At 41.3% G+C, this 23812-nt stretch overlaps 2 protein-coding genes across 3 annotated transcripts in view; both read right to left on the minus strand.

The window, feature by feature from the left end:
• Positions 1–6443, minus strand: part of lrp2a (low density lipoprotein receptor-related protein 2a) — a 62072-nt gene extending 55629 nt beyond the window's left edge. For both annotated transcript variants that reach the window (XM_048986116.1, XM_048986022.1), the window contains exon 1: positions 6255–6443. In XM_048986116.1, the coding sequence (XP_048842073.1) occupies positions 6255–6321 (67 nt within the window). In that variant the 5' untranslated portion in view covers positions 6322–6443. The remainder of the gene's footprint in view (positions 1–6254) is intronic.
• Positions 6444–10195: 3752 nt separating this feature from the next.
• Positions 10196–14665, minus strand: LOC125747169 (ATP synthase subunit beta, mitochondrial-like). The gene is made up of 10 exons (XM_049022063.1): positions 14508–14665; positions 13513–13695; positions 13242–13416; positions 12919–13040; positions 12611–12795; positions 12070–12228; positions 11817–11939; positions 11285–11497; positions 10530–10731; positions 10196–10437 (listed from the first exon to the last, which is right to left on the minus strand). The coding sequence occupies exons 1-10, from the start codon at positions 14611–14613 to the stop codon at positions 10340–10342; spliced, it is 1566 nt and encodes a 521-aa protein (XP_048878020.1). The 5' UTR covers positions 14614–14665; the 3' UTR covers positions 10196–10339.
• Positions 14666–23812: the final 9147 nt, after the last annotated feature.

The raw sequence follows: 23812 nt of genomic DNA on the forward strand, positions 1-23812 counted from the left end.
TCCTAGCGTCATAAAAATCACTAAACCAACACAAAAATTTAGTTGAAAATTTATTTAACCATCCGGCCATTTTAAAAGGACCATAACTGATTTCTATCATAACAGAAACATAATATTGGATTAGAGCCTTCTATCTTAGCTACTTTTCATAATAAGCCATCTGGGCTTTCATTTCCCTGGCTGTCTACATCTCGCCCAATCAGCATGCGTACTGGGTTTCTTTAAACTGAGGCCGTAATCTCTTGACAAGTATCTGCCTAGATCTCATGACCCTCGTTCCTTGTTTAAGATCCTGTCACTGGTGGGACATTTCAGATAATAAGAACATACACAAAGAGACATTTGAAGACTAAGCAAAACAATGAACTATACTGAAATGGGAAGAATTTAAAATATCCAGTTCATATTTCAACATTTTTTGTTATCTTGCATTCCTTCTTCAGATGGTCGCATTGTGTGCCCATGTTGTGTACACTTTTCTAATCATTTTTGAATGATTTAGTTATTTTGGGTAACTTTGTTTCCCAACATATTCAGCTTTATAAGGATCCATCAGTTTACCTGCCAATTGAAACAGAGTTTTAATTTCAACCATTCAAAACTGCACTGATACAGCTGGAATTTTCATTAGAACATTTTATTAAGTGAACTTATCGAGCCAGGAACTAAATAAAACTCTTAAAAGGCACCAGTGAAATTCCATTCGGATACTACTGCAGAGAAAAAACCACAGAAGGAGTTAAGAAGCTCCGCAGAACATTTCTGTCATGTCATCCTTTGATCTTTATATGATTAATTTAAGTCGCAGGACAAGTGACTGTGAACAGTAACCCGAATCAGGGTTTGCTAATGAAAACACGAAACCACTTTACTTTAGTCTAATTGATGTATTTGCATTTTTTAACATGACAGGGACATTGGAGCAACAGAAATGCATGAAGGACAGAAGCCATATTTACAGTAAAACGCTAAACGTTTTCAGCTCGGACACATTGTATCAGGCCCCAGTGGGAATAACTAATCACACAAGTAATGAATGAACTTCAAAGTCTTCTTTCACTCTACTTCATAAGTGTTGCGCAGGTCAACTATTCAATCATGTGGAAGTCAACAGTTTTATCTCCTCTTTCACATGATACGTACTTTAAAAATGGAACATTTCCATAATACGTCATCGACGATGCTGCTTAACTAAAATCCCAGAGAAGGACTCTCATATCAAGCGGTCTGCCTCGGCTTAGCCCATCCGTTGGCTTTTGCAGGGTGCCAGCCAAACAGTATTTTTAACTCTTTCAGCAGCCAATCGGAGAGCAAACCTCTTTCCTGATCAGTTTACTAATGATAAAATTGTCCCACCATTAGCTCAAAGGCAGCCTTTGTTACGGGGCTACGATTCCGGAGGCTGTAGCCACGTCTGTAACACTCAGGTAAGACAAGCAGCACACAGCATCCGAACGAAAACCCAACCAGCTCAAACATGCCATTGAGTCGCAATTATGTCCCATCTATCCTGTAAGCAAAAAAAAATAACCCTGTCAAATTATCTGTAAAGGCAGATAATAAGGGAAAAATACCCCAAATTTATGTCTCAACTTTCAAAATCCACTGTCTGTTCATGAGATTATGACTTTGCAGAAGATGCAAGGCAGCGACAATGTCCTCATCCCGGTCACATACTAAATTCTAATCTCTGGCATATAAAAAATCCCAGCTTTTACATTCTACCTATATTCTAAATTTGGCGAAGTGAGCATGATTAGTGTCACCCATCAGGGAGCAAGTTCAAAAGAAGGACACTGCAAAAGCCTCCTAGCAACCTTAAAGATATTCATAAATCCTAGGCATTCGGTTAATAGCTCAAACCAACAAGGAAACCAATCTGTTAATGCCTTCAGATAAAGCCAGTGTTTAGCGACAGCGTCAAAGCTCTGGGAATGGTGACAAAACTCTAGCAAGGGGCTGATGCAATATATTAAAGCTATGTTTTAAAAACTGACAAGTAGCAAAGGAATATAGGGTTAGGGTTAGAATTAAGGGTTAGGGTTGAATTAAGAAGTAAACAAAATAGCAAGGCATAGCAGTGAATTATTGAATTTCTTGAATTTATAAAAGTTAAAAAAAAAAAAAAGTAGATCTACTCTTCAGAGACGGAGTCCCATGGAACTTTCCCATTGGTGTCTTCCGTGGTTGTTCTGTTGTGTGTTTTGCTTTCCCCCTTTTGCTCTCGCCAACCATGTCTTTTCTAATTAGCCAACTTAAACCCACAGCAGGCGAGCACCCACAGCTATCCAGGGAGAATGATAAGGACACCCTACCCCTGGCAAACAAAGGGCGGCCGCGGAGGAATTTTCATTAGAAAGGAGCTTCCCGGAGGCTCAGGCCCCACTGTGAAATCACAATGACACAATGGAGCGGCCAACAGGGCCGAGCCCCCTCATAACTGGAGGTGTCACGCCAAAGGGGCTGTGGAGATGGATGGCAGAATGCCGAATACAGTACAACTTCCTGCAAACAAAAAAGAAATAAATGAAAGTGGAACGGAGGGGGGGTTCCTTGCCACCTCTTACAAAAAAAAAAAACAGCACTTGTCACCTCCCAAGAAACAACTTTTTTCCCCCCCAACTCGTGAGAGTGTTAATTCAAAGCCGCCTTGTTTTGGTGTGTCCTAGCCAGCCCCCCCCCCCCCCCCCTCGCCCTGGGCCAAGCGGGGAAACGGCTGGCAGCATGGAGCCCCAGACCCAGCCGTGCCGTCAAAGTGGGCCGCGGCCCGCCCGTTTCATATGGAAATCAATGCGACAGAACGCGGTTGATCGCCAAACAAGTGACTTTGGCTCTGAGAGCCGCATGCAAAACGTGCCCTGGGTGCATGCCGCAGGCAGCGGTGGAAAGTGGCAAATTAAAGAATGCGCCAAAGGCCTTAACCAACATGCTTACAGTTCGCTATTCATCGCCTCATTTACATGTTGTCACTAAAAGGCAGTTCGAATTGCAGAGGCACTGCATCTATATTCCGCTTCACTCTGATTTTCTTCGCCACCAATTACTCTTAATTTATTTCAAATAATTTTACAAAATACATTTTGCATCACGGCTTTTGACATTTTTTTAAAAATGATATAAGAACACTGCGCTCTAAATAGGCGATATTAGGTGCTGCAAAGTAATTGTTAAGGATTTTTCATCAGAAAGGGCTGCAACATGATTTTAATGTGATTTAAACGGAAGTCAGGTGTTTATATATATATGTGGTTTGTTTTTTTTTCACTAATTTTCTATACCTGTAAACATTAACTAACTATGGGTATGGGGAAATTCATTAAACGTGACTATAAAAATTCTAGAACAACCAATGAAAAGTTTAATAGCTCTGACACCTTGTGTTTCCACACAGGCTTGACTTTCCATACAAAGCACAATAGGCTTTATTTCTATTTAACTGCCACGTTTCCAAGCTCACAATGCTATCTATGTTGAAAATAGGATTAGAAGAAGATATATGTTAGTTGTATTCCGTCTGATATGGAAGATCTGAAGATAAAAGGAACCTTTAAGGAGTTTGAGCATTTCCATATACACACGCATTCCAGGAATGTCAGTGTGAATCCTGTTAAGTAATGTTCTCCATTTCCAGATAATATTGATCCTTGGCGGTCTAGATAAGGCCTGGCAACGCAACCTCTAGGCATCCCACTAAGACAAGGTTAATGCTTCCTGAGGGATCAATAGACAAGAACATCCCAATTGACAAATCCATTTCCAGAGTTGAAACATCCATGCAGATTACATTACACTACGTTAGTTCGTAAATTGAAATATAGGAACAATAAAATATAAAGCTAATTAGCTGCACAGCTAGTAGGGATACATTTGGTTCTATGATCTGAAACTGATTCAGTTTTGTGCTTTCACTCCACACTTAACACAGACTGGGATTTCAAATGTCAAAATAGCTTTTAGGACTTTGTTGAGTGTCGTATTTCCTTGTGTGCAGTTACATTTCCTAATGCTTCTCTGGAAAAAACACTCAGGATATTGTTATCACTTGGTCCCACCAAGCAACTTAGTTTCTACTGATGGCAAATGCCAGGTGTGAAACAAAAGAATGAGGCTTCATCTGTGTCCGCAGTGCCAGCATGCATCAGCCCTGACCGCGAAAACAGCTGAAACGAGCAGGGAGATTATTAACACACTCTTGCAAAACCTACTCAAGCTAAAGAAGATAGACTAGTAATTGTTTATAAAAATGAAGACACCGGTCTGACATTTTGGCAGTTTAAACTACAAAAACATGATCTGAGGAGCAATTACCTTCCAGCTAACATAAGAAAGTCAACTAGCCATAACTTTGGTTATTGATCAACAGGCGGATTCCCAAGTAGTAAACCACATTATGTTTTAACAATACATGCCTGTCTCTAGGTCGTCGGTTTGTGCCAGCTCAGGCCTTCTTTGAACTCTTTTTAACTAACCCTTTCAGGGATTGCTGACAGTGTGTCGTGCATTGTAGTGGATCACCGATTATGACTAATCATCAAGCTGAAATCCTGGGGTTCGAGAGAACTTTGTCACCCTGGACCAAACAGAAGCAAGACTCAGCCGATTAGAGGAAGTAACCTGTCCGCCTGCTCCAAGGTCCCTTTCGCGGCTATTTCATCCGAAAGACATGCAGAATAAATCTGGATTAAATTGGGGATTCCATGCTCACATTTCTGAGGTGATCAGCACATGTAAGATAACCCCAACCCTCCTGTCCTTAACTGGATGTGAACACTGAACAGGACCAGACTTAAATATGGATGAGCTGCACCTTCATTTACAGAAGACATTCACTAGAACATGCCATTTGATTTAATGCCTGGACTTTGCCTCCTCAACAATGAGAAGATTAACTTAATTAAGCCTTCAGTTTTTAGCAACTCGGGAATGCCTTATGGCAAGTTATACGATGTTTTCTCTCCGAGGAAGGTGATAATTAACGTTTTACCCTCCAGACACAGCTGAAGACTTTTTTTTCCTTTTACCAGAATTGGTGAATCAGTTACAAAATACAGTGCGATTCAAAAAGGGTTCGGGTTAAAAAGAATTATATTAAACAAGTCAAAAATTATTCTGTTCCACCTTAATGATTCGATTTTTCAAATTCACCCAAAATAGTTAAAACCGTCCTTTACAGCTGCATGACTTCTGAAATTTGAAACAACGATAATTACGTTTCACTGTATAACGGGGATAGTTGTTAATAATATACGAAATTCTCATGTTCAAACATGCGTGACTTCTCTTTATATACGTGCTCTAATCGATGGTTGTTTCTCTGGCAGAAATGGCCTTTTAACTGCAGCTCCAGCGTAATTAGTCGCTCGATTCACACTAAGGAGCTTACGTACTAAGCGTTGGGTAAAAAGAAAACAGATTACAATTTGAGAGGCTGGGTCTCCCTCGACTACCATTAACAACCGTCACAATCAAGATCACAAAGAAATATTAATAAGCATGTTGAATGATACTACAGACATCAATATGGAGATAATAACACTGCTCATACTGCATATTTGTTCATTGGGAGCTCAGTGCGGCTCCTGCGTGTTAGATCTGTAAGCAGCGGCTCGCAGATTGTCCTCGAGTCACATGCTCTCCTCTGTTACCTAGCAACGGCAAAGCTCAGGCAAAAGTTCCCGAAGAAAACTTCAAATCTGTCTGAGGGAGGCTTTGTGTTCAAGATTAAAGTAACGTTTCTGAATTGTGCAGGAGTAGAAAAAAAGCCAAGTTGAATCGGGAGACAAAATAAAAATATATACCTGCATGTATTATTAGTAAGAAATATTATTTACATTATTTTAACTTTCAGTTATCATATATTATAAATACAATTTAGTTTTGAAAACAGCAGGCAACAAACTAGTAAACCATTCTAGCAAATGGTACAATTTCCATTCAATAAAGTATTATAAACCATTCAGTAAACCTTTAATAACGAATGATTCCTAACTATATAATAAATAACGTTGCTTTCAAATGTGATCCATTTTTTCATCGTTAACGCATCTTAGAACATACAGAAGTTAGTACGCAAGTTTTTAAAAATATTAAAAGGTGTACATATATTTGCTTAGTGTATTACAAAGTATAAGAAAAATCGAAGAGGACAGAGAAAATGGTTTTGTGATTGGTCAGAAAGGGCGATAACCTATACATGAAAGAGTAGCCCTGTGGAGTATGTCAGTTTTTTTTTTTAACAAAAGACATTAACTTACCTTGAGAATGGCACCGAAGAGAACAGGAAATTAATAGGAAAAGGAGGTTAAGTAGTGCTTTCCACATTGTGGTGCACTTTCCCGGCGGGCCTGTGCAGCTCCTAGCGAAGCCGGGTTGGATAGTGCTGCTTACAGCACTGGGATGCTGCTGCTGCTGCTCTTCTCTCTCTCTCTCTTTCGGGCCGCTAGTTGATGAAAAAGGGCGTGTTTAAGCGCTGAGACATCGCGCTTTGAATGCACTCCCCCCACCCCAGCCCGCTGCATAAACCCCCCCCTGCAACTCGGGCTACCCAGGAATCTGCATAATTCGATTACTCACACTAATGACCTGTCTTATCTCCAGCGGGCCGGTGCGCTCCGTGCTAATGGACGCTTGTTTCACTGCCTATCAAGGCAAACAGGCCCCTGTAGACCTTTTATAAAGCTATAGAAATTGCAAACTGAATGGCCATTCGGTACTTGCGTGCGTTTTCTAATAGGGCAAAACTTCAGAATTGCATGCTGTTACAATGCTATTTTAATATTACAAGTTTTTATTTTTCTAGCTATTTGTTTTTAAATAGTCCCTTACATTTCATTGCTTCTATATTGGCAATTTAACCATTTAATGAGGAAGGTTTTCATTCATTATTTTTCCAACGTAAAGTTATAGGGCTATTACATGAGCGCGAATGCATGTGTTAATGTTTCACGAGGTTGTTTCCAAAAGATAAGTGTAAACTTAAAAAGGATGGAAAGCACACCAACCAAAGCACAACTGAAAATACCATTACCTGTGAAAATATCCTGACTGACAATGTGCTGTACATTTTAAAAACTTTAATATTTGTATATTGATTGCCAAGTATTGAGTATTGGCGGTGGAATGAATGCGTACTGCAAGTGAATCTTAACTACATATATCCGTTTTCCAAACGCTTATAATGTCCAGTGAGGCGGGCTAACATGCATGTATTAATGGTCTAGCTATTTAAAAAAAATAGATTTTAATTCCCCTTTCGACTTATTCGGATTAATATATAATTCAATTGTTACGGAATAGATTATTAAGGCAAATTTACTGGAAAAATGTAACTAAATAACAATATTTGAGCATGTGCTGGTGTATGGCTACCATATCTGACAATGCAAATGAATTAATTAAATACCATTTCTTAATCATTATCTAGAACAAAAACACACACTTCTTGCGCTTGGACCCCAGGGACTGCTTGTCTCTGATTAATCATTCAGATTCAGGGCGTTTTGGTGTGTTGGTACGGCACTGCACCGGGGTCAAGCTTCATTTGAATGGGGGGCAATATTATCAGCAGGAGCCTTCGACACGTTCAGTGCAGCCGCTCTCACAATTGATACACACTCGACTGGCAGTTGACTTTATCACTACTAATGTTTTCAGGTTTAATGCTGCTCTTCTGAGACGCAGCCCTACCATATTAACTCATTTTGCTGAGCAGTTATATGGCACGTAATTATAAAATCATAACATTCATTTTAGTTAACAGAGACACGTAACCTTTAAACGATTGTTTTAGCTAAAACCAGTGTATGACAGAGACCACACAATATATCCGACGCGTTTATTCAGAGATACTTCTTTCTGGGCATTATGAAAAACAAAATATCTAAAACCTAAAATCTTGGTACGCATTGCATAAAAAGGCATATTTTAAAACCAGAATGATAACTGAGAATCTAAAAGATCTGGTAATGAAAAAATAATCTCGTCGTCACACGGTAGACTATTTTATAAAAATTGATGATAATGGGGAAAAAATATATATTAAACCCATTCAAAATTAACTGAATAGTTTTATTATACATGTAATATTGTGCAAAATATTCAAATAAAATTTCAGGCAGCAATTTAAGATAATTGTCCAAGATTGATTATTTGAAAAGCTCGTCGCAGCTTGATATAGTTTCTTTAGTGGCTATTATTATTATTATTAGTAGTATTATTTATCCATTATATTATGTATCCAGGGTACATCAAATTAAAAATAATTTTGCAAAATTTACGCACTTTTCCGAGATTTTAAAGTACAAATTATAGATTTGAGATTAGAGAAACGAAAAGGGTTAAAATAGTCCTTATTAATATTGATAGGTCTATTTAAATCAACACGTATGCTTCACCGATTCACGCTTGATTTACGAATGTATTTTAAATTCTAGCCTTGCAGGTGAAATCGAAAGACTTTCCGGAGACCCGATAGCGCTGCAGCGCCACGCTGTGGTCAGTGAAATTCATCGATGAGAAGTTTAATGGAAAAACGCACAAAAAAAAGTTTCAAACGTGATAGCGGGAGCAACTCTGCACATGATGGTCTGATGATAACCACGATTGGAAAATACACATAGATACTTTTCATTTTCATTGTTTTTTCGTTCATGTACCTAGTTAGCGAACTTTATCAAATTTTATGAAAGGTTAAACTTCTGTCATTAATTGATGCCGGTGTTGTGCCCTAAACTGCCCCCCGCTACGGATTGCCTCACCTGACGTCATCGCTCCATTTAACGGCAAAGTCGCTTCTCCAGCGCAGCAGAAGCGAACGCTCGCTGTAAATTCATTTTCTTGCCCTAAACCGACTGATTTTTTATTATGCCTGTTATTATGATTCTTGTTTATTATGCCTTTTTACATTCGAACCTTAAGTTATCATAAAACAGCTAACAAGTCGTATTGCAAGTCGTCCAGCCATAAAAAAAGGGGGGGGGAGCAATTTATAGCAAGCCACCCTGCCACAGAAAGCACCCACTGTCTAACTCTGGCTGGGAAAGTCCCACATGCACCAAACTTGCATCAGTTACTCATATTTGTTCCTTATTTATGCTGCATAAAGTACTTTGGGCTGGGCCATAAGGAAAAGATTCTAGCTAGGGGAGCATTTTATAGCAGGACACCCTGCCACAGAATTCCCCCCCTCCATGTCTAACTCTGGCTGGGAAAATGCCACATGCACCAAACTTGCACCAGTTACTCATATTTACCCCTTATTTGTGCTGTATAAATTACTTTGGGCTGATCCAAAGCTAATGGGCCTTCCCACTGATTCTGCCAATGGATAGAAATGTACTTTGATAGATGCTTACAAAGGAATGAATGCCATTAAAATGATTATTCAAAGTATAATTTAAATTGCCACTTAGAAGACTGAATTGTTTAAATTACAATTTAAATACATTTCAAATTATATTTTAGTTTTAAATATTAAAATTGCCAGTCACCCATCAAACGCAGAGGGTGGGCTTTAAACAAAACATCTAACCGGTTACATCGCGAAACGTCACACCAGGTCGATCTCGCCTGACTTCTCATTTATAACTGCATTTTATCTGTTCTGCACATTTTGCTAGACATCACATCACTAGAAGTAATTATCGTCCAGTCAAAATATAGTACCATATGCAGCCTATGAAGAAGTACACATGGTTCATTAAAATGTTTGAAATCCACTAACAGTTTCATGTTGGTCATATCATGCCCCTATTATACCATGGCAGGCCAAATGCATAGCAGAAATGGAAGTACTCATAAACAATTGTTGTTCCTTAAGAGGTAAACATTTATATATGGCGATTTCTCACATTTGGGTCTCAGATCAAGTTATGCAACTCACCTTCCCTTAGACGCAGAGCAAATACAAGTGAAAATGACTACACACAAGTTAAAGTATATAGGTGTGAATATTGTAGGCATAATTCGAGATTCATTAATAAACTCATCACTGAAACATATTAGACCCTATGGGAGTTTTCCCTCATTATGAAGCTTTACCTATTAATTATGACAAATACGTGAAGCTTCAACAGTTGTCTTATGAAGTCAACTTAAGGTGCAAGTTCAGTATCCTGAGTGAATGCTATAAAAGATCTTTTTCACAGCTCTGACAACTGGACAACTTCTCCCCTGAGAGCCAAGAGGACAAAATGAGTCACGTCGCTGGACCTTTATTCCATCTCCATCTTCACAGAAAAACATTAAATAAAAACAGGAAGATGACAAGACAGATACCATCTTTACAGTTATAATCCAAGTGCTCTACCCCCCCAAAGCCTTTCCCAGCTTCCAAGGTGGTTTATGAATGTTCTTCAGCCAGCTTCTCTGCCTTCTGGACAACTTCTTCAATGGGGCCGACCATGTAGAAAGCCTGTTCAGGCAGGGCGTCATACTCGCCTAGGTAAGGGACAAATCGGTTTCAGAAACAGGAATGCAAACCCACTCTGAGCAGACGTAACAAACGGACTTGTAACTAAAAGGGCCCAAACCTGCTAGAATGCTCTTGAAACCCTTAATGGTATCCTTCAGGGGTACCAGTTTGCCCAAGTGACCAGTAAACACCTCCGCCACCTGGAACGGCTGGGAAAGGAATCGCTGGATTTTCCGGGCACGGGCCACAGTCAGTTTGTCTTCCTCAGACAACTCATCCATGCCCAGGATAGCAATGATATCCTGAAGGGATTTGTAGTCCTGAAGGGAGACATTTGAACTCCATCAGTAATGGCGGCGTGTCAAAGTGTCGTCGCTTTAAGCCTAAATTAATAATTCACTTGCCAGTGCACTGTTACGTACCACGCAAGGTCGTACAACTCAATATGAAACCAAGAGTATCTGCACGGACTGCATGTGAGATTTTGGGTACAGCAGTTGGTGCGTGCTGATTGCACATGTGCAAAGACTAGGTTTCCCAGTACGTGTAACCTTTTGGTCTGGTGAAAAATTACCGCTATATGCAGACAAATGCAACATGCACAGAAATCTGTACGTAAACCATGGTGTCATGCGGACAAGTGAAGTTTGAGCCAAGTTTAAAATAGCCCAGGACAGGGGGTACGAAGCTATTCAAAAAGTTAAAAAAAAAACCTGTCTAGTTCGGCCAAAACACCTTTCAAATGGATCACAGCCATTTCAACAAGCCCATAAAGGGCAAAATATAAAAACTAGACGCTATAGCAATTCAGCAGAATACCCAAATAAAATAATGTCTTGCAAATTTCTACAGAAAAACAGCATTCCAGCTCACCTGGAGGATCTTCTGCACACCACGGGCAACGTCATAGTGCTCAGCCCCAACAATATTCGGGTCCATGATACGGGAGGTGGAGTCCAGCGGGTCCACAGCGGGATAGATGCCCAGCTCAGCGATAGCACGAGACAGCACAGTGGTGGCATCCAAGTGGGCAAAGGTAGTGGCAGGAGCAGGGTCAGTCAAGTCATCAGCGGGCACGTAGATGGCCTAGAGGATTTAAAGAGCGAGTCTAGAATTTAGTGATCAATTGTCATTGACACACCACAGCACACAACGACAAAATGTGTCCTCTGCATTTAACCCATATATGACAACGCAACATAGCAGGGGGCAGCTAATTCAGCGCCCGGGGAGCAGTGCTTGGGGGAAGTACCTTGCTCAGAGAACATCAGTGTTGCCTTGCTGGTCGGGAATTCAAACCTGCTATCTTTCGATTACAAGTGCACTTCCCTAACCATTAAACCACCACTGCCCACTTCAAAGATGGTGCATTTGCACTGATGTAGACACAAATGGGCATACTTGCCTGCACAGAGGTGATGGAACCCTTCTTGGTGGTAGTGATTCTTTCCTGCATTGTACCCATGTCAGTAGCTAGTGTGGGCTGGTAACCCACAGCAGAGGGAATACGACCCAATAGGGCAGATACCTAAAATAAAAGACGACACTTGCATTTATAAAAGGATTTTACCTTACAGGCTGGAGAGAGAACCTCACACTGACCACAGACTTCTTTCCAAATCTTGCTATATGACAAACTCAAAAGTAGCAGCACTCACCTCAGAACCAGCCTGGGTGAATCTGAAGATGTTGTCAATGAAAAGCAGGACATCCTGTCCCTCCTGATCGCGGAAATACTCGGCGACAGTAAGACCAGTCAGGGCAACTCTGGCACGGGCGCCGGGGGGCTCGTTCATCTGCCCGTACACCAGCGCCACCTGCGTGAAGGATATCGCAAATACAGGTTCTCACGACTTGTAAATGCGCACAAGTACACACACACACACACCTCGGGGTACGATGGTCCATGTTTAGACATTTCAGCCATACGGTGGGTATTCCAATTCCAATCTGTTGTTCACTTCGAGCACATTATTCAATAAATTAAAAGATATTCAACACATTATAGTAAAATTGCCTTTGTGTCAATGATTTTGCCCAACTGTAAGCATGTTTAAAAGTAGCCTACGATGTTTGGTAGGTTAGGTGTCTATTAAAACACTTTCGCTTTGCGATATTTTCCAATTAACCTAATGCCATCTTAACATGGGGAGCGTCTCTAAAACCGCATGGATCAGGCAGGGTACGCGAAGTCTTCACCTTTGAAGTAGTATCCTTAAGGTTGATGACGCCAGATTCAATCATCTCATGGTACAAGTCATTCCCTTCACGCGTGCGTTCTCCTACTCCAGCAAACACAGAGTAGCCGCCATGGGCTTTGGCCACATTGTTGATCAGCTCCATGATAAGCACAGTCTTACCCACACCAGCACCACCAAATAAACCTAATTATCAAAAAGAGAAGTGGAAAACTGATTCAGTCACTATAAGCAACACAAAAGATTTAGAGCTAAATCAAACTGGATGCTGATCCATTTGACATAACAGCAGTCCACAATCCCACATACCGATTTTACCGCCCTTGGCATAAGGGGCGAGCAGGTCAACCACCTTGATGCCAGTGACCAAGATCTCTTGCTCCACGCTCATGTCAGTAAATTCAGGGGCTTCAGCATGGATGGGAGCAGTTCTGGGGAAGGGGCAAACATCTTTTAATCCAATAATACATCACCATAATCCAGTACTGTTAGAAACAGGACTGAATAAAATACCCGATGAAGAGGACTTCCCAGAGGAGATGCCAACACACATCCCGCCTGACTACAAATCAGAGCAATTACTCAGTTTCATTCTATTTGGCAAGTTCACATAACATTCACACTAAACTTACTGCTTGGTGGTAATTGGTCCCCTCTCATCAATAGGCTCCCCAATGACATTCATAATCCTACCCAGGGTCTCTGGGCCGACAGGAATTCTAATGGGGGCGCCAGTATCGATGACCTTCTGTCCACGCACCAGACCTTCAGTACCATCCATAGCGATAGTACGCACCGTGTTCTCACCTGTAGGGGTGCATTTCATCGGATTCCGGCACCATTTCTCAAATAAATAGAAAAATAAAATAGCAAAGTGCACGCTTGTACGTATTACACGCTTACCAAGATGCTGTGCAACCTCCAGCACCAGCCTGGTCTCACGGCCAGAAACTTCCAGCGCATTGAGGATAGGAGGCAGACCTTCATCGAACTGGACATCTACGACAGCACCGATAACCGCGACGATGCGGCCGTTGGCAGTCAACGGCTTGGCTGATGGAGCAGCAGCTGCAGCATAGTCCCGTCCTGTAAAGTCAGGCAAATCACAGTGAAATGGATTAACATATAACACAAAAGGCTACGTTTTAAGTAATCAAGTCAGGAGATTAAAACTGAATTTCAATGCTGGATTCAATGCTCAACTCAGTATCTTCAATCCCAATGACGGGTATTACAGCCATTCAAGTTTCCAAATATGAACAAACTAAATGTAGGGCAACAGAAACATGGATGAATGACAAACTTCATCTACTAGATCGATGGATAAACTACCTAGAACTCTCAATTTTCCACTTTTGGGATACATAATATAGTCCCCATAGATCTAACGTTTTATTTTTGAGCAGAAAAAAAAGTCCACTGACAGTTCAACCAGACGCACTGCGATAACAAAACAGTAAAATGGAGAGAGAAAAACCTCTGACAAAACCGGGACTCATTTTGCCGATTATGCTTCAATAACAACAGAAGAGACTAAAACACTGTAATCCAAAATCAAGGCCTTACTCCTGCAGTAATACAATACTAACGTTAACCGGTCCAGGATCAGAGGAATCAGTATCATGACAAATAAAGGTCATTCCGACTTTTAGAATAAACCAAATCATCAAAACATCTGAGCAAATAACGTTTCAAAAACAAAGCGACCGTACAGTGCCGGGTAAGACGGACTGAAACTTTAAATTTCATTCAGTCTCATGATTGTATGCGTTCGGCCTGTACGTACTGATGACCTGCATGTAGAATGCAACTATTCTCAATGTCGCTGGTCATTATCTCCTAAACTATCCAACGGATATAAAAAGACTTTAAATGACTGAAACATGCACGTTACTTACGTGAGCACAGAGCTGCTGGGGCTCCACTAAAGACTTTCAGCGGGTTAACCCCAGGCTTCAAAGCCTGAAGCGCACCGGTGCAGCACCGTCCCACGGAAACCAGCATTTTGCAAAATGGCTGAAGGTGGAAGGGGACAGCCGCACTCGTGCTTTTATACATAGAGCGTGGGATCCTACTGAGCATGCGTAGAACTGACAGTCGCGCATGCGTCTGAAGCCTGCGAAAGGTTTGTCTGTGTGTGTGTGTGTGTGTGTGTGTGTGTGTGTGTGTGTGTGTGTGTGTGTGTGTGTGTGTGTGTGTGTGTGTGTGTGTGTGTGTGTGTCAATATGTCTACACAAGAACCTTCTGTCAGTTGGGTACATGTAATGATATGTGCATGTGATATATGTCATTAATTTTCAAGGTGTGGGATTAAAAAAAGAATTATTTAACATCCCTGCTTATAATACAATTGCCTCTCTTTTTTTCTTGAGTAAATGAATTCTTTGGATTATTCAGTAAAAATGTCAAGTCAAGGTCTGGGATATATTAAATAATGAGCTAACATTTGGAGGTCGGAGTCGACATATTGAATGCAGAATAAATGGCATCAGGGCTAAAATACTCAGGGCTATAGCCCAGGGTGATCAGACCTAAAGGCGCTCATGATGTAGCTTCTGTCCACGATACGCAGCCATGGCTCCACACTGCCACTACGTTTTATTGGACAACTCGGAAACAGATATATATGTAAATATTACCATACACTGTGCCTTTTAATGATTATATCTGAAGTGCAGAGTTCTTGCCAAGACTGCTGCTTCTCCACATGGGAGCTGCCACAGAGAATTTACTTTTTTGTGTTTACAATGTCAATGAAAATATTTTGCCTTAACATTCTACGTTTTTCCATTAGTTATCAACCATTAGGTGGCAGCAGAGACCATCAAAATAATAGCGTGACCAGTAACAAAAAATCGTTTCAATCAATGTCCGATTCTCAGTAAGCTTGGCACAGTCAACCTATGTGCCCCCTATAGTTCACATTGACTATAGTTCACAAACTGAGTACACTTTACCGTCAAATAACCACCCTGCAAATTTCAACAATGGATGGTTTAAGTGGCATCACCATCCCTCTATAGCAGGGGTGCCCACACTTTTCCAGCTTGCGAGCTACTTATAAATGACCAATTCAAAATGATCTACCTACTATAAAAATGCAAAACATATATTTATGTATAGATATATCGAGTATTCTTTTATTATTATGATTATTATTATTATTATTATTATTATTATTATTATTATTATTATTATTATTATTGTTATTCATTTCCCTTTGGGATAAATAAAGCTGAAATTGACCTGGGATTTTAGTTTCTTCACATTTCTTTTTCTCAGCTTTTCGGAGGGAATGTAATGTATTTTTTATGGACAGTCTGAAAATGCCGCTCCATATTTCCCTTCTTCGGAATAACAACGGTAGACTGACAGATGAAGCAAACGCACTTCGAATATGACATTGTGAAAAAATATGGAAATGGTAGGTTTTTGGATTCTTACTTGGTACAGCTCCCCCATTCATTTTTATACCCTTTCTTAAGTTTAGTAGAAATAAATTGGAGGCTAATTCGCTCGCTGGAGTTTTGCAGCAGCTGGCGCGGTTTAACGCCTCATCCATCGTCTATTTTTTATGCCAGGCGATCTACCCACTCCACCTTTGCCTATTGGGCATCCCTGCTCTATATGATAAATTCCACCAACCAATTCTTCGGAATTAAACTTTTAATGATTATGCAAAGTTTGCGGTCATTTTCAGCGTGGGCCAGCGAGATGCTGAATTTTTCCAAAACTGTCCTGGCACACCAAAAAAATAAATCCTGATAGCTAGCGTATAAAGTAGAAATTCAAAAATCTGTTAGACAAGGTAAACATAGCTATTAAGCTCACCAAAATCTAAGCTCAGACATTTTAATAATGTAAAACACTGAAATGATGCTAAAATTAAACAATCTCTCGTTTTAAGATTACTTAATGTACTTTTAATTTTAGCTGTCCTAACTTTCACTGGCCACCACATAGTGTTAGCTGTAGCTAAACTAATTTAATTATTATGGCTGTTGTTTAATTGCATTTCCGCAACCAACAAAATGTACAGAATCCCGTTCATGACATAGCAATACAAATTTCACTTAACAGTGAAATCAATCTGACCACTATGCTATTTGATCCAGGGACATTCAAATCACAGGCACAGTGCTGTAATTCGCTGAGGCCTACACCACCCCTACATTAATAATATTACTGCTGTTATCACAAAGGTAGGTGCCCGAAATCCATTCCTGGAGGCCCAGTCTGCAGCACAGTGTCTCTGCTCAAACACATCTACTAAACCTGATAATTAGCTTGTGTTTGAGTAGGGAAATCTGCAAACTGTGGTGCAGACTAGCCCTCCAGGACCGGAATTGAGGAATGTGGTCTATATTCAGAAATGCTGAGTATTAAAGCATTATGGGATGGAAACACTAAACAGGGATTGTAGAAAGGTCACCCTGTGCGCAGTTGCTTATTTTCTTACAGTCCACACGTTCTGGTTGCTCATATCCCCAAGACCTTCTCCCGAATAGATCACGGCTTTTTCCATTTGCTCGCCTATTGGTGCCCTTTTCCATATTCCCTAACCCCAGAAAACAACGAAACCCACACCCAATATCCCTCCATCTGTGGTTCTCCTCCCTTTCCGATTTCACGATAAAGGTGACAAATACCACCAGATATATTATTTGGAAAGACAACCTGCTAACCTATAAAACGATGCTCGCTCTGCTTAGACTGACGTTCGCCTCCAGTCCAGCCGACGATAGCATTTGCGATGCCTCGTCTCCTAATGCTGCTTCTAGACATACTCATCATTGTCAGTCATTTGCTCTTGTTACGCTGAGCAGAGATGTCATAGAGATCTTAGATCTTGCCTGTTTTCAATACGGCTAATGAAGGAGGCTCTGCGTGTGATTGCAGACACCGTGGTGAGTCTTTCAGTTTCAGAGACCAAAAGATGAGTGTCTTCTTACAATACAGCGATACTGCAACATTTCAATGTGGATTTTTGACAGCTGTCAGAGTAATTAACAATTTACTTCTCCCCTCAGGTTTTGATAATGCGTATGGGGTTCCTCAGGACTCATTAAAGGGCCCAATGCTGTTTTTCTAGCATATACCACCCCCTGGGGAAATTATACACAGCAATGGTGTTAATTAATATTGTCATGATGATGACGCAAAGCTTCATGCAACTGTGTGAAACCGATCAACCTTCCCAAATGTCAGCAGCCACACTACCTGTAGTTCAGACTAGGCAATCCCTCTGAAGCTAAGTAGGTTTGGGCCTGGCCAGTACTTGGATGGGAGATGAATTAGAAGAGCTGGGCTCCTGCTGGAAGGGGTATTAGTGTGGCTAACAGGTTAGCACATCTTGTGGTCTGGGTGAATCCTAGTGCAGTGATGGGAACGTTGTGCTATAAAAATGGTGTCATCCTTCATATGATCCCTCGGTGTCTTCTGAAAGTGTAGGGGTGGTGCCTTGATGTCCTGGCTAAAATTGCTCACTGTGGCTTTATTAAATCCAACCTCCAAATCATCTCCTGTATTTAACTGGTGAATTCTCTCCTGCTCTGTAGTTGCTATGGGGTGAGTGCATTGAAGCACAGAATGGCTGCTGTCATGTTGTCTAGGTGGGTGCTACATAGTGGTAGAGGTTGATGTGGCTCCCCATTGGTTCTGTAAAGTGCTATTTAAATGTAACCTTCATTCATTCAAACAACACTGAAGAATGGACAACACAACTTGCCAATAGAAGATGGAGAAAGTCAGGAATGTCTGTTATTTCCCTGTTTGGCCAGCAGGTGTTGCTGGCTATCCCACTGTTACAGCTCTCACCGTTCCTAGTGTGTTCCTAGTGTGTTCCCCTGCTCCCGGGCCACCGTGTGGCTGAACTGGCTAATCTGGTGGCTGCAAACTATGAACAGTGCTCCTCTGCCATTGTGAGTTGTAGTGCAACTTTGTTTTACATTTTAAGTTTTGTTTTTCCCCCAGTTATTATGTCCTTGTATTACAGTATAGGGTCTTTGTTTCTGCTAATCCCTGCCTTTGTCAGGTTTTGTATTAATGTCTTATTTCACATGTATTCCTAGTGTTTCAGTCCTTAGTGTTTGTTAATTACCCTCACCTGTTCCTGAATTTCCAAGTCCCTGGTGGGTAATTAGTAACGGCCCACACCTGTTCGTCATGCCCTTGTTATCAGTGTATTTATGTGTAATATATTCTCCTGCCTTTGTTTTGACCCCTCATTTGTTTTTTTAGCTAGTCCATCCTTAATAAAATCTATTGTCATCAAGCTGCAATGTGAATCGTCCCTTCCATCATGCTGCAACATAACATGGTCAGGCAGTACCCTTGGAGCAATTGGGCGCTAAGGGCCTTGTTAAAGGGCCCAATCTTAAAATTACTTTGCATGTAGTTTGCATGCGGCAACACTCGTGCTGTCAGCCGTGCCTCAGTCATGACCACATATCTGCGGTCTCGGAACGGCCCTAAAGTCAATCAGTTGTAAGTCGCATAGGTCACAAGTCAGCAATGACCTGTAGTATTTTTTTATGTATTTGTAACAAAAAAAAAATAGTTACTGGAAAAGCTACAGCATTTTATAGATGATGCTCTACTAATAAGCTACTGAAAAAAAAGTAGTTAAGGTAACATTAGCTACCTTAGCTACTCCCCAACACCATGAAATTCATGACCTAGTCTAAAGTCTGTGGTGCAGTATTTCATTCTTAGAACAATCAGCCAAAGGTCCAAGCCGAGGAAGAGGACTGTGAGGGATCCAGGACAGAAACTTGCGAAGGCAACACACAGGTTTGACATCAACAAGAGGACTGACAAGCACTTATATACAAGACTGACAAAAGAGGTAACAAGAGGCAGCTGGGAGTGATTAACATGAAGGTATAAACAAAAGGTAAGACAAATGAGTAACAGGTGTGGCTAGTTAGGGCCACACTAGGGAGAAAACAGGGAGTGACAGTACAAAAAAGACACCCTTTAGTTGTTCTGTGAAAAAACCTTTGTTAGCCAGTGTTATGTGAAATACCCATGTCGTAAACATTTTATAATTATCATAAGAAATTTGGCTGCGTCTCAGAAACCTTATGTGAAGTTGAAAAATTTGAAGTAATTTCTGTAATCGGCATCACAAAATCTGCCTGGCACACCAAAAAAGGAAACCAATATTTTGTAAGCCAGTGTAATTAAAGGCACTGTGTGGAGGGTGGATCCTGAACACAGGGTTTGTGTGTATGTGCTCTCCTGCATCTCTTTCATTCCCCTGTCATTGATCTATAGGTCTGTATAACCTATTTATCAACAGTCCACTCAGGTCCATCTGTACTGATCATTGCTCAGACCTCAGCAGCTGGTTTGTGTCAGTGTTTGGAGAATGAATACAAATGGTGACACATTTCCTGTTAGCCACACAGCCATTTTGCAATGGTCCCCTGCCTTCTACAGCTGGATCACATGACCAAGATTCTTCATGCACAATCAGACCATGCTCACGCACAGTTTGGCGCTGGGTTTTCAGGTCACATTTTATTTTTATAAACTCTACTCTCTGGTGCCTTCTCCAAATAACATGCTAAGATAAGTGAAACTTTAACCAGTCAACAGAATTTCAAAAGCACGTGGTCTGACCATATTGTAGTGTGGGCTTTTTCCAACCACTAGTATCCACCATTCACACCAGGATCCCTCAACCTCTTCGCTCTGTCCTCCTCTGCCTTTTCTTGCCCTGTTCCTTATGCGTAGGTTAATTCTCTTGAAATAATGAGCAAGTAATTGGTGACAGTATCTGCTAACGCTATCCTGCCTCTGATGTAATTGAATTACAGACAGGTGGGTGAGCACAAGCTCACTGGTCACTGCATTCCTCTGTTAATATTGAATGGTGTTTATCCTGGGACCGAATGGTGAAGCAGGTAAGCAGCACATACCTACGGCTCCAGGCTCCTGCATTTGAAGCCGTATCCCCTCGTCTGCATGGGATTTCCTTGCCCAATATACAGAGAAGGGATCTGGGCTGGCTGGCCTCTCTGAGCTGTCTCTGAGATTGCCCTCCCCACAACGTCATAAAACCTGTTACTCTTTACCTTGCGGTCACATCTTTCCAGTTCCCACAAGGATAACCTCAGTTCTACAGAATTTGTGAATGCAATCAAACAACTAAAATATGCAAAAGGCTTTTGTGTTTTGTTTGATTATTTATGGTTAAGGTTAGGGCTGGGTAGGGCTTAAGGTCATCATGTTGGGATTAGAGTTTTCCCCATAGAAATGAATGGATGGTCCCCAAAACGATATGAATACATGGACTGTTAGTATAAGTGTGTGTGTGTGCAAGTGTGTGTGTGTATGTGTGTGTAGGAGATGTGCCAACTAGTCCGACCTTCCAGACTTATATGTCTATCACCAGGATCAGTTTCACCAGTTCAATAACTATAGAACCATTGGATCTAATTCCACCAGAATCACAATGCTTGAAATTTCATTGTTTGGTATTGATTGACAAATAATTAAACAATACAAATCAGACATCCAATGAGGAGCCAAAACCTTATTCCTAATATGCTGCTGGTCCTCTGTGTGCTGCCAGAACAGCTGTGGCCCGCAGAGGCATGATTCAACGAGAAAGTGTCCCATGGTATCTGGCACCGAGATGCCAGCAGCCAATCCTTTAAGCCCCCTAAGTTGCGAGATGGAGCTGCTGGGGATCCGACTGACTGTTCATTTCCCAGAGATGCTTCACAGGATTCAGATCTGCGCAATTTGGCAGTCTGGGCAACACCTTGACCACTTCTTCCGCAAGCCATTCCTGAACAGTTTGTGCAGTGTGGCAGGGTGCGTTATCCTGATGATAGATGCTACTATCACACCACTGAATACCAGGTAACACTTAAGGGACCACAAATAATGTAGTATCATGCTATTATGATGCTAATACTTATGTATTAATGAACCACAACTAAGACTTGGTGCATGCTGATCTCATGTTAATTCATCATTAATGAACTGCGACACATCTTTTATCTTAAGCAGTTAGTATATTTGTTACTATATCTGTTAATTCTGTAAGCCATTGTGAACGTCTAAGGAACTACTGAAAGAACATGTGATGAATAACTCTGATCATGTTTATTTATCATTAATGAATCGTGAGAGGGTGGCATGGTGGTACAGTGGTTAGCACTGTTGCCTCACACCTCTGGGACACGGGTTCGAGTCTCCACGTGGGTCACATGTGTGTGGAGTTTGCATGTTCTCCCCATGTCGTTGTGGGGTTTCCTCCGGGTACTCCGGTTTCCCCCCACAGTCCAAAGACATGCTGAGGCTAATTGGAGTTACTAAATTGCCCGTAGGACTGCATGCATGAGTGAATGGTGTGTGAGTGCGCCCTGCGATGGACTGGCCCCCCATCCTGGGTTGTTCCCTGCCTCGTGCCCGTTGCTTCCGGGATAGGCTCCGGACCCTCCATGACCCAATAGGATAAGCGGTTTGGAAAATGGATGGATGGATGGATGAATCATGATGCATCTTTTATTTCAACTAGTTACTATATTTGTTCATGATTTGTACTTCAGTTGTAATTCAGGCATTGCTAAGTATTTGCGGCCCCTCCAGTAATGTGTTACGGAATACTGTTGCCATGAATTGCAACGATGTTGTGATAAGTGTCACGCATCACACTCCCTCCGCTAGGCTCCACCTTCTTCCTGCAGAGCATCCTGGTGCCATCTGCTCCCCAAGGAAATGTGGCACATGCCTGCTGATTCACATGCAGTAAAAGAAAATGGGACTCATTGGATCGGACAACCTTCTACCACTGGTCCCGACCCAGTGATTGTGTGTCCATTGCAGGTGCTTTTGCAGATGGAGACGGGTAAGTGTGGGCACCCTAACCAGTCTGTGGCTATGTACAGTAGCCCCATACACAGCAGGGTGCAATGCATTGTGTGCTCTGACACCGTCATTTCACACACAGATTTTGTTTTTTATTCTCTCTCTCTCTCAATCCCCAACCACCAATATTCTTACCCAATGCAGAAACAACAATCCGAAACCAAATTTAAGAAGTGTTTCATGCAGGAATGTCCAATTTACTCTATCAAATGGCTTTTCTGAATCTAGGAATACGAAAATTGTTTCCAATTTGTTTTGTTTTGAGGCATTAAATGAAATACTCTGTGTATAGTATTTGATGAATGTCTATCTTTGATGAATCTGGTTTGATCTGGATGTATTCATGTTGGGTTTACTGGTTCAAGTCGGGTGGTGCGTGCTTTACTTATAATTTTGAGATCTGTGTTGATAAATGAGGGGGGTAACTGGAACAGAGGGTTGGGTTTTTGTTGGATTTTATTTGTACTGTGATGACAGGTGTATTCATGTGCTGAGGGATTTTGGAATCGTGTTTGATATCAAGTACCATTCATGGTGAGTTTGTATTCCTGTAATGTTTGTAGGACTCGGCAGGAAGGCCACCAGGTCCGGGAGCTTTATTATTTGGCAATTCATTGAGTGCAGTATGGAGATCTGTTAGTGATTTGTTTAATTCACGTATTTGGTCCTTAATAAGTTGGGGTAAACATATGGTATTTAGGAAGGAGGTGATGCCCGATTGGCTTGGATGTTTATCAGGGGTGTATAATTTTGTGTAAAATTCCCAAAATACATTGTTTATTTCAATATTAAAATTTACTAGACAGGTATACGAGAATAACAGGCCTTGGGTGCCTGAAAGTCAGTCACCGGTTCATGTGTTTTCCCTACTCTGACCACTGTCGGTATGTACACCTCTGACCGTAAGCATCCCACGAGGTTTGCCACTTCCCAGACGCTTCCACCTGCTTGTCTAGTCATGACAGTTTTCCCCTTGTCAGAGTCACTCAGATCTTTACACTAAGCCTTTTCTCCTGCATCCACCTCATCGCCTATGAAAAGCAGCTACTCAATTGCCATTTAATATATGCCAGACTCACGATTAATGATGTTGTTCTGAGATAATCGTCATTGTTTGGATCATCTGTGGGTGGTCATGATGTTTTGGCTCTTCAGTGCGTGTGCAATATTGCATCCCTCCATCATCCAATGGCTTATCCTGGTGAGAGTCACATGGATGTACAATATTAAGTCTGACAAATACTGTGTGAAACAGTAAAGTCTTTAACTCTGCAGCATTTATTAGGAAATATTTGTGAAACTATGTAAATAGTAGTTG

Source organism: Brienomyrus brachyistius, chromosome 1 (assembly GCF_023856365.1).
Source record: "Brienomyrus brachyistius isolate T26 chromosome 1, BBRACH_0.4, whole genome shotgun sequence".
In the NCBI taxonomy this organism is placed as follows: Eukaryota; Metazoa; Chordata; class Actinopteri; order Osteoglossiformes; family Mormyridae; genus Brienomyrus; species Brienomyrus brachyistius.